Genomic DNA, 12,471 nt, shown 5'->3' with positions numbered 1-12,471 from the left:
ACCAATTTACCATTCCGGAGACTAACAGTCCAGTCCTGACAGCACTCAAGACAGGACAGGTCTTGCCCACCAGGTTTATAACAACAGTGTTTTCATGAATCAGAATTTCAGATTGAAGCTAATGAAAACAAGAAATCAATACCTTTGCATCTTATTGTTTCAGTGTTTTAGTGGGTTGGCTAAATGGTCCAATTAGAATAACACAATGCAAATTTTCTGCTTGATATAAAAGTCTTTTTTAAGCAGCTACATTTATGCTAAAGAATAAAAATAGTGAAAAGGAAATTTTCAAACTATAGGGTGAAGACTTTTCAAGAGCCTTAAATTCCATCTTTATTATTACTAGTTTTATGACTATATGACAGACACTGCGATCTAAGTCCTAAATCCATTACACCACATTCCGTAAATGTAGGCATAGAAAGTATTCTGTCATCTGTAGTCATTTCAAACTGCATTCAATATCTTGGTTCCCAAGTGCACTGGATTTTATTAAAAGCATTCTGCTGTAACATCCATTCTTCCTAATTGGTTTACAGATTGCCCCTACCATTCAGGCAAACCTTAATTGCATTTTCCCACAAATCTCATTTGATTTATGGTCTCTGGTTTGCTTTATATTATTTATAATAAATTGAGGTAAAATTCTTAAAACATGAAATAAAATTTATAATATTTTCTCTTCTACAAATGTAGAACTTACCTAAGTATTTTCAGAGGAGTTTGACTTGTTTTAATAGTTGCTTAGACAAGCAACAACCATCTGTGTAGTTCCAATAATAAGATCTTTATTACCATCCCAGAATTAATTATATTTCACTTGATTTTTTTTATGTACAGATTTTTAGGATTATTTGGAATGAATTAAGTATAGAATATAAAAACGGTATGTCCTTCTATAAAGCTTAGGTGGATATACATATGTATCTGGAACAGAAAAAATATTATTTTGGCTGTAGTGACAAAGCATCTGCATAAAATTCAGTGTCACTCAGTGCCACTGATGCACTGAGAAAGTTAATTGAGAACATTCCAGCTGCTTTTACAAGTTCTGGCTTTTGAGATGCCAAGAGTTAATTTAGAATGGATCTATTGCAGATCCCAAAAGTATAAAGTGTTTAAAAATAAGTAAATAGCGGAAATGTAAAGACAGAGGATAAGAGAGACTCAAGAAGAGAATTTCTCACTGTCAAGTGATTACATATTACCATAGATTATTTTGTAAAGTCCTCTTCTAAATAAAGGCTTTCCATGGAAGTACAGGCATGGAATCATTTCTGTAGGGGTACATGAAAATTTATTGAAAGGAAGAAGTATAAGTTATCTCTTTCAATTTATAAAAAGCCTTCTGAGCTTTCTTAGAAATGTATCAATTCCTTCAAAAGTTTGAACATTAAGAATTTTGAGTTGAGAATCAAAAAGATTGGGGTATATTCAGTATAAGAGACAAAAAGCAAAGAGAAATTGATTTTAAAAGAAATGCAAAGACAAAAGGGGCAAAGATGGATGATCTCAACAAATTTTAGACCAACTGGATAAGTAGGAGGCTTACTGTCAACAGTAAAAATAACTATGTGACTTCTAGAAAAACTCAAAAAGGATGATTAGCAGATGATAAGCAAACAGAATATCTAAATAATGGTTGTAGTTAGGTTTTTAGGAAGAGGCACTGGGATGTTCATCTTCACTAGAATAGTAAAGAGGCCCCAACATCTGCAGTGCCAGTGGAGACCTCACTAGGGTCTTGGACTTGTACCCCACTTCGTGATGAAAGATTTGTCTCCTTTCCATTGGAGTTAAGTCAGAGGACTGCCTAGGGAGTCAAGAATTTCACCACTTCCTAGGGTAATGAGGCCACACCATTCATGATGTCAGTGTGGACAATCAGGGAGCAGTAATGAGTCACTCCTGCCCCTGACAGCCAGGAGGGTATCCGCGGAAGCCTAGTGGGATCTGGAATCTCCATCCTCACCCAGTATAAATGAAGCATTCCCTCCTCTGGGGTCAGTAGAAGCCAAATAGAGTAAAGAGACTTCTACCCCAACTTGGCAGTCATAAGGTAACACCCTTCCCCCAACCTCTGCCAGAGAAATGTCAGAATAAGCAAGCTAAAACAGAAGTTCAAGATCCAGAGTCTCATAATATAATATATCAAACGTCCAGGTTTCACAGGAAAATCAGTAATGACACCAAGAATCAGGAAGATCTCAGAGTGAATGTAAAAATATAATCAACAGGTGCCAACACTGAGATAATGGAAGTGTTAGAAATGTCTAGGAAAGAGTTTTAAAGTAGTCACTGACAAAAATGCTTTATGAATAATTGTGACACATTTGAGACAATGAGAGTGGAAAGTCTCATAAAAGAAATAGATGATATAAAGAAGAACTAAATAGAAATTTTATAACTAAAAATACAACTCAAATTAAATAAAAGCATATTTGGGCTCAATAGCAGAAGGCAGGAGGCAGAAGGAAGAATCCACAAACTTGAAGATACAGCAGTAGAAGTTTCCCAATCTGATCGACAGAGAAAACAGGCTAAAAAAAAAAAGTTTCAGTGATCTGTGGTACCATAACAAAAGATCTAACATTAATGTCATTGGAGTCTACAAGGAGAGGAGAAAGAAGCCAGGCCAAAAAAGTACTCAAAGAAATAATGCCTGAAAACTTCCTAAATTTGGCAAGAGACATGAACCTACAGATTCACAAAGTCGAGCAAACTTCAAACAGGGGAAAAAGCAAAGAAATGCATGCAAAGGCACATTGTAATTAAACTTCTGAAAATTAAAGACAGAGAAAAATCTTGGCATACTAAAAAAAATGGCACCTTATCAATAAGGGAACACAATAAAGCAATATGAATGAAAGTGGATTTATCATCTGAAGCCATGAAGGCTAGAGGGAAATGGCACAATATTTTTCAAGTGCTAAAGGAAAGAATCATGAACTTAAATCCTACATCCAGTTAAAATGTAGTTTTGGAAATGCAGAAGAAATCAATAAAATTGGTCAACTTCTAGTAAGATTGACAAAGGAAAAAGAGAAGACACAAATTACTAAATATCAGAAATGAATAATGGATATCATGACAGACCCTCCAGACATCAGAAGGATAATACAGAAAAACTACAAGCAATTCTTCACTTAAGTTTGACAACTTAAATAAAATGGGCCAATTACTCAGAAAATACATCTTACTGCAAGTCATCCAATAGGAAGCAGATTATTTGAGTAGCTGTATAACTTTAAAGGCTATTACATTTGTAATAGAAAACTCCATATCAAAAAGTGACAGAAGAAAAATCACAGGAGCATATTGATTGATGCAGAAAAACATTGAAAAAAATTGAACATTTAATTATAATGAAACATTCTCAGAAAAATAGAAATAGAGGGGGAGAAGTACTTAATTTAATAAAGAGCATCTACAAAAAATTTTGCAACTTTGTTCATAATAACCCAAACCAGGAAACAATCCATATGACCTTCCAAGGTGGATGGTTACACAAACTGATATATCCATGCCACAGAATACTATTCAGCATGCAACAGCAATGAACTATTGATACAGGTTGAGTACCCCTTAACTGAAATACTTGGGATTCAAAGCATTTCAGATTTTTTATTTTTTCAGATATTGGAATATTTGCATTACATATACTTACCAATTCAGCATCTCTAATTTGAAAGTCTGAAATCCAAAGTGCTCTTATAAGCATTTCCTGTGAACACTGTCAGTGCTCAAAACGTTTCAGATTTTGGAGCTTTGTAGATTTTGGATTTTTGCATTAGGGATACTCAGTCTGTACACACAACAACTTGTATGATTCTACAGAGATTTATGTTGAGTGAAAAAATCTGATTCCAAAGGGTTACATGCTGTATGACTCTTGAAATAACGAAATTATAGGAATGAAGAGGGCATTGTTGTTTCTAGGAGACAAAGATTGAGGGGAAGAAAGAGCGTGGCTGTTATAAGGGCAAAAGGAGGGAGCTGTGTGGTGATAGAAATGTTCTGTGTCTTGTCTGTATCGATGTCAATAACCTAGTTGTGATATAGTACCATAGTTTGTAAGATATTACCATTAGGGAAAGCAAATACAGGTTATGTGTATTCTCTGTGTGTTATTCTTACAATTGCATATGCATCTATGATTATCTTACAAAAAATTAAATAAGAAAAACAAAGTAAAATAAATGAGGCTTTTGCTGACCAGAAGTCAGTATTCTACAGTAACAATACACACATACATGCACATACATAGATGCACTATACACTTGCACTATTGCACATAATTTACTATAAATATTTTTTTACACATTTATGGTCATTTAACTTGGTCAAGTTTTCTTTCTTTAGATTATATTATATCACTTTTTTGAGGGTGTTAAAATGATGCCTGTTGGTAGATGTTACCATCTATTTTTTCTAAAAAATATAACTTTTTGGCAACATAAAAATTTGTCAATCACTTATCAATTCCCAAAAATGTGATTCAAGATTTACTTCTCCATGAATTTCAAAAGTCCAGGAATCATTACTCTACAATTTCCATGATAGTAATGTAGTTATTACTGTTCTTTTTATATAGCCTCCAGCTCAAAGAGCTGAACAAAATAGTTGTCATCTACATGTGGTTATTTAACAATTGAATGAATTTGACTGAAAATGGTAGCTATTAATTCTAATACAAGAACAAATTCCTAATCTTCAATAAGTAAAAGGAAATCTTCCTTCCTACTGGTAATACCCAATGCTGCCTCAATTACTCATATAATCATATACTGGGAGTAATGTGCTATGTAGTGAGTAAATTCTAAACGCTAATAAATATGTGTTACCTCACTCTTCAACTCCACTTCAGCATTTAATCATTGTAATAAGGTATTTCTTAATACTACACTTAATTTCAAATAGAATCCTTTTATGTATGTATTAGATACAATGTATTTTTCATATCTAATATATATAGTATATTTATTTTATATATTGTGTACTATTTAGATATGTTAATACATTTATTCATTAAAATTGAAGTTTTTAACAAAAACATTACAAATTAACAAAAAACCTTAAAATATGAAGTTATTTGCTATTTTGCCCATAGTATCAACAAAATAATCACGAATTTCTTAAGCTAATATATAAAATGACTAGTATTTATCTTTTTTAATAAGTGGGAAAAACAATCACGTTTAGACTATATGTAAGGAACAGAACAGTACACTCATTTTCTAAATAGTTTACTTACCACTTTCAATTTTGTAATGTAATGAATTATGTGCAATGTAAATAATGCAGAATTAAAAGATGCGTTCACTGTAAATAACTCTATAGGAAGTGTTTTTTCTGTAATGACAATTTGAGTTTTGGAGATGGAAGTGTCTCATTGTTTCTCATTTCTCATCTGTTCTAATGTTACTTTCTCATGAATCCATATTACCAAATGTATGCTATATACACACACACAGTAAGCCACATTTTCTTCTTTCTACATTCTCCAATTTATTATTACTTTTATCATATTTTAGTAGTTTTATTGTTAATATTCATATGAGAACATGTTCTGCTATTTTACGTATATATAGAAAGATTGAAAAGAAAGGTTTTAAATTACTTCAGTATTCCATAAAGTATATCAGAACAAATATTAAAATTTATAAGTATTTGAAATTGTAAACGTTTTAATGTTCTAAACTTAAGACACCACTATTAAAATGTTTTTCTTAAACATAATGTCAGTTTTCTCTTCCTTGTAAAGCGATATTTTAAGTGACATTTTCTAGGAATGCTTTCTAAAGTAGCTTGAAATAAAGTACACTTTAAATAGTGACTATAAAATAATTTTCTTCCCCAGGTGTTTGTATTAACAGATTTCTGTTGTCCCTTATTATGTGGTTTTATCTTCCAGCATATTTATACAAACTGAAATCTTTAAAAGCAGAAAGTTGTTTTATTGTGGATTTTTTTTTTAGTGTGTCTTAAAACCTGATTGCTATGGTTTTTCTTGTTTTTTATTTATTTATTTTTTATTTTATTTTTTCCATTAAGGTGAGAGGCCCTCCAGTTGCAGGGGCCTTTAAAGAAAGACCAACCAAGCCCACGGCATTTCGAAAATTCTATGAGCGAGGTGACTTCCCAGTTGCCCTTGAGCATGATTCGAAAGGAAACAAAATCGCCTGGAAGGTAAGTCAGGGCACAGCTGTGCTGGCCAGCTGCACTTGCTAAAGTGACATCTCCCAGTGCCAAACACACTTGGCTGCTAAGTAAATAAACTGGAGTCATTTCTCAGCAAATGGAAGATGGTGGGTAAGCTCTTAGAGAAAGCCCCCCTGTGTCAGCCATCCACCTTGACTAACAATTAAATTATAGCCTGCAAAGAAGAAAATGACAGAGTTGCTTTGCCTTAGAGAATTGTCTGCTGCCCAATTCATCTCTATTTTTATGAGAACCTGGCAGCCCGGCCTGTTTCAGGCAGTCCATCAAATGATGGAACTGGCGGCTGGATACGGAGAGCAACAGCCATTTATCTCCCCCAAATTTCACCTTCCTGCAGGACACTTCCAAATGGAAGCTTTAATTACCTAAATGGATAGGTCAAGATTGTCTGCTCCCTGGAAATGCAGAGTAGAATACAAAAGCAGGCCGATCCCAATCCTGGCTCTCCTCTCCGTCCCCGCCTGTGTCAGCCCGCACGAGGCCTGTCAGACGTGCCCTGTTAGAGGCTGACCTCCACCGCCGAAGCCATTACAGCACAGACATTTTTCTGACAAAAGGTTAATTGGCTTCAAAATAAACGTATTGCCTAATGACTCCATTCTAATGCGGTTGTGTTCCTTTATAAAAGGCTCACTGAGGCTATTTGTAAAAACTTGCCAATCTCTTAACCGGAGAAGGCTTTTACATTTAATCTGAAAAAATAAATAAATGCTGGTCTCTAACCGGCTTCTGCTATTTAATTATTGTTGTTATCAAAGACTGCTTTTGGTGATTTTTATCAGCTGAAGGGGCTTCTCTGCCTTCAGACAGCAAAGCAGTTGTGCACACTCATGAGTATCACATCAGGTTAAGGACAAGAAACGGTTCTGGCCAGATATCAGTTAAATTAAGCAATTGACACATTTAACTAGGAAGTCCAGCAGTCATGGCCAAAAGCAAATTGGGAATTGTTTGTAATTACTAACAAATAAATGTATATTAAAAATAAAATTACAAATTGAAGAAATCAAACTAAATAGCTTAAAAAGGTGCATTAAAATTAAATGTTTCTCCCTGTATGGAAACACTGAAAGGGTTATTTGCATTATATCGAGTATGTCTTTTAAAATATTTGCATATTGTTATCAAACATTTCTGATTCCTGAACAGTCATCTGGTATTCAGTTATTAAACTTAGAATTATTCCAAACTACTTTACAAGAGGAACTTGGTGGTATCTTATTAGGAAACCTTGTTATAAAATTTTTTTGGGGTGGGGAAGAGGTGAGTAACATTGTATATCTTTTTTATGATAGTCTGTTAGAGTGTGAATTTGTTATGTGAAAATGTACGTATGATGAGAAAAAATTTATAGTGAGTATATCTAACTTTTATACTTTAATCTTAATATAACTATGTATTTCCAAAGTTTTGTTGGGATTTTTGGATTCATTTATATTTGCTTGGCTGCAAGGATTTTGTGTTTGCCTGTCTATGTGCTGGTTCCTACAAGATAACACAGTGGCATTTCTTTAAAATCTGATTCCTGTTGAGCAAAATAATATGTCACAAATTCTTTATAAAAAGTGAGTGGCTTTTGGTGTTTTAGGTAATTATAACCTACACATAAATTGTATTAATGAAAATAATTTATATAGGTTTATTGTGATTCAAATAATTTTATGAGCGACCTTTAGAAATGTAAAAAAACAAAAAAAATTCATTTTGAAAATAAATTATTAATAAAAATATGAGATGAATCATTTTCTTTATCTTTGATAAACCAACAGTCAGCAGGGATATAAAGTGCTTTTCTTTTTTATGGATATATTAATTCTCTTAAGCTACTATTGATTATAGAACTGATTCAGCAAGCTAAAAAGCAGTAAAAAGACAAAACAATTTATTTGCTTTTACCGGTAGTACAATAGCATGAGTTTAGAGAAACATCTTTATTCTGGAAGCTGTGGACTTCTTTTAGAGAGTTGCTACTACATTTTAATTGAATTACTATAACATCGAAGATAAGACATTAAGATTATTGAACATAGGCTTATGAACCATCTATCCATCGTTTCACATTTATTTCTTGGCGCATTTGATGAGAGGACAGTCTGGTGCTAAATGGGAGCAGGGACTCGTTTTAGGATGCGATTCCGAAGGAGGGAGTCTTGAGTGTTGAAGGAAGCAGGGCCACCTGTCCCCCACAAAAAACAAAAAGCAAAAGGTCAAGACCCTGCACTCTTCTGTGTGTGTGGGCACAGCACGGGTTTCTGGTCACGCAAACCTCTCGTCTCAATGTCGTAGCTCATCCCTCACTGAGGGCTTTGAGGAGCAGTGCTACCCTCAGAGGATACTGGCCCTCCCTCAACTCTCCTCAGACACCCTAGGGATTCCAAGTGGATTCGTGAGCACCTGAAATGATGCGCATAACTAAGTGATAAGCAGGTCTGTTCCTTTTTCTTTTTTCTTTTTTTTTAAATTGTACTTTAGGTTCTGGGGTACGTGTGCAGATCATGCGGAATTGTTGCATAGGTATATATATGGCAAGGTGGTTTGCTGCTTCCATCCACCGTCACCCATATCTGACTTTTCTCCTCATGTTCTCTCTCCCCACCCTCCCCACCCCCTGTGTCCCTCTCCTAGCCACCCCCCTACAGACCCCAGTGTGTGAGGCTCTCCTCCCTGTGTCCATGTGTTCTCATTGTTCAACACCTGACTATGAGTGAGAACATGCAGTGTTTGATTTTCTGTTCCTGTGTCAGTTTGCTGAGAATGATGGTTTCCAGATTCATCCATGTCCCTACAAAGGATACGGGGTCAGTTTCTTTTATCTGTGTTTTGAGAGAGCCTGTGACTCTGAAGGACTTAGGAGACCCTGCTCTGAACCTACACACAGGATGCCCCAGCCTCTCAGTCTGTGAAGGTGCTGGTCTAGGGATCACTCCCCAGGTCCCCAGATTCCTCTTCTGCTTGTTCTGGATTAGCTGACCCGATCTTTACCATATTAGGAGCCATCAAATGTTCTTGAAATATCAAAGGCACTCTATGGTAACATCAGAAAATAGAAGTAAGAGTTAGAGACAGACAGATGTCTTTGCACGCTTAGGTTTCTCAGTCCACATCCTGCTCTCAGCACCAGTTTCGTGCACATGAAAGTGATCATTTGTTCCAGATACTAAAACAATGTGGCAGGCTGCATGTCATCGTCTCTCCAGTTTAGTCTATTTCTTGTGGCATCTCTGAAGATTGCAGCAGTGTCTGATCCAACTTTCTGCAGTGGTGGAAATGTTCTACATCTGCACTGTCTGATATAGTACAACTGGCCATATGTGGTGATTAAGCACTTGAAATGTGCCTACCGAGACTGAGGAACCGAATTTTTAATTTTACTTAATTTTAATTAATTTTAATTTAAATAGCCACATGGTTACCATATTAGACCGTGCAGCTCCAGATTGAGATAGTGGCAGTCAAAAATAAATGCCTGAATCTGCTACTTAGATAGAAGGTGATCACTATGTTAGAATTATTATTATTAAAGTGAAAAAATGGGACTCACCTCTGCATTTTTTGTCATGGTTTTCTATGCATATCATAAATTCCTTGGTAAATATGAGAAAAGTTTTGCAAAATGTTTGTAGTGAAAATTTCTATATACTTATCAATGGCAAGTTCATGAGCTATGGAAAGTGAATAGATCTGATTTCAAATATGAAATCTACCAGGCAAGCCCAGGAATAGTTTTTTTTTAATTTTTAAATTTGCATTTTGTAAATATGGCTAAAGAATTCTTGATTATCAGTGGTTGTAATCATAAAAAAATAAGGACTACATAAACAAAAAAATGTTTATCTGTTTCTTTTCCCACATTTTTCTTGACTCCTCTAACATTTGGGAAACACGGCTGTTGATTCTGTAACTGTCTTCAATATCCACATCATAGGCAACAAACGAGAAAGGAGCGAAGCCGTCTGGATAAATTACAAAGCAGATAATCAGATGAACGATGGGATTTTCAAAATTGTGTTTGAGTTTTCTAATCTTAAATTGCCATCTTTTAATTTTCTGTCCTGCTTTAATATGAATCACACACTTCTGAGGATGGTGATCAGGGTGGGGACAGAGCTCTTTGTAAAGGTTTTCCCAATGGGCATCTGGAGAGAGAAGAAATGCTAAATGAACTGGCAAAATACGCAGCACATTGCCTTTACCTCTGCTGTGTAAATAAAGATCAAACAGAAGCATCCAAGTGTTTTGAAATGGTCACTTGAATAGAGACCTTGAGAAAAAGAGATGAAGATAAATACCTGAGACACTGTCAATTTAAAAAAATAACTGTATGGTATTATAAACCGTTCATTTATTTTGAAGATGGAAACAGCTACGGCTACACAAAGATGTCTCTAAAATATTTCCCTTTATAGGCATTTGATGTGGTAGATACTGATGCAGGCCATCTTTCTCCAGGATAATGTGCTATGTCACAGAGTATGATACACTCTAAGACAGTCATGTTTTCCACTAAATTTCTAATAAATAGGCATAAGAATGTCCCAGGTATCAGAGACCTTTGAATAGGAAATAGATAACCCTATAACCCTCTAGGAAAATCAGGATATAATACCCACCCTTTCACGAATGCAACCAAATCACAAACTTCTCAAATTTGAAAGGGAGAAACTCAAAATGGACTTGTACTTTGTCCAAAATTGCCCCCTGCCCCCCCCACCCACAGCACCTAATCATTCCACACCTGGCAATATCATGGTGATCCTTGTCCAGAGTAGCAGAGATGGCAGAGGACTTTCTGCATTCTTGTTTTTTCTTCTTTGACATATAAATGATATTCCATGGCCACCTGTATTGAAATGAAATTAATAAAGGCAGAACTGATACACATGAGCAGGTATATGTGAGAATGGACTTAGGCAGCCTCTACTCACTGGCAAAAATGCATCTTCCTCACTGGCCTATTAGCGATCCACAAGATTTCACCATGGACACAAATTTCCCCTTAGGCTTATGTAGTAATTGTCCCTGTTGATTAAAACTTAGATCTCGACTTTGTTTTGTATTAAAAAATGACTTCTTAATATTAATCGGGCAACTATAAACATTTAATACATTTTACAAATAAATGTTGACATAAATGTGTCATTTATATATTCTTACCCCATTTTTGAATACATTCAAATGGATTTAAATTGTCTTTTAAAAACTGTAAAATACATGAAGTCAGCATAAATAAGAGATGAGAGAAATGAAAACCACAGGGACCCAAAATGGAGCCAGTAACAATGTTAGAAAAAATAGGCATATCCTGAAATCCTTTAAGGCAGAGATCTTTGTCTGTATTTCTGGTTTGTTCACTTACTTTCCTGGTATCTAGAACAATGCTGTTGCAGGGCGGGCATCCAGAGATATTTGATGAATGAAAGTAAAGCATACAGGAGCTGATTAATTTTAAGTTTTATTTCTCTTGCTCCATAGGCCTCATTTTCCTTATCTGTAAGTGACAACAATATACCAGGTGGTTCCTATGGCTCTTTTAAATTATGAGCATTCAAATGAATTTTGTTTCGTAATTGTTAAAATGACTGTATTTTGAGATGTTTGTGGAATACTTCAAAGAACAAATATTGAGTAGAAATTTGCCAAAGGGATCAATTCTTCTGGTAGCAAAATGGAAATACTAGCAGCAGCACATTTAATTTGAATCCACAGCACTTCAGGTTCCAGAATGATATGCAGTGGTCTCGAGGGGGTTGAACTTTTATCACAAGAATGCTCTTTAGATTATACACAAATGTTTTCCAATGACTACTCATCCCTTAAACTTTGCTTTCAAAATGAAAAGTTTGCTTGCCTTTCTAAAGGACTGAAAATATATGTCCCACTTGAACACCCAAGTAAAGGAAATGCTGTGAATAATTACATGCATAAATCGGTCTTTATAATTTCCACTGATGGTGTCTCAGACAACACCTTTAATTATGTGTTGACTGACAATTCCATTCAGTATTTCTTCTCTGGCATTTTCTCCTTTTTTTCTAGTTCTTTTTATTTCTCAGCAGCATTGGTATTCATGAACTATAAAAAGCTCTGTCAATGTGACTGTTTTCATTGACATAACTCATAATTTCCTAGTAGGAAAAACAGTTATTGCATATAATTATTATAAAAGTATGCACACATTTTCTTACAATTAATATCAGCCCCCAATCAGGATAGCTCATTATCCATAAATATTATTGCATTTTAAAGTAA

At 34.9% G+C, this 12,471-nt stretch overlaps 1 protein-coding gene across 1 annotated transcript in view; it reads left to right on the top strand.

Annotated features, from left to right (window-relative positions):
- Positions 1-12,471, top strand: part of PACRG (parkin coregulated) — a 593,065-nt gene that overhangs the window by 90,160 nt on the left and 490,434 nt on the right. Inside the window, exon 2 of the mRNA XM_012451086.3 lies at positions 6,055-6,189. Within this exon, the coding sequence (XP_012306509.2) occupies positions 6,055-6,189 (135 nt within the window). The remainder of the gene's footprint in view (positions 1-6,054; positions 6,190-12,471) is intronic.

This window comes from Aotus nancymaae, unplaced genomic scaffold (genome assembly GCF_030222135.1).
Source record: "Aotus nancymaae isolate 86718 unplaced genomic scaffold, 86718_ANA_hifiasm-v0.15.2.pri h1tg000040l, whole genome shotgun sequence".
NCBI lineage: Eukaryota > Metazoa > Chordata > Mammalia > Primates > Aotidae > Aotus > Aotus nancymaae.
This window is presented reverse-complemented; position numbering and strand designations above follow the sequence as displayed.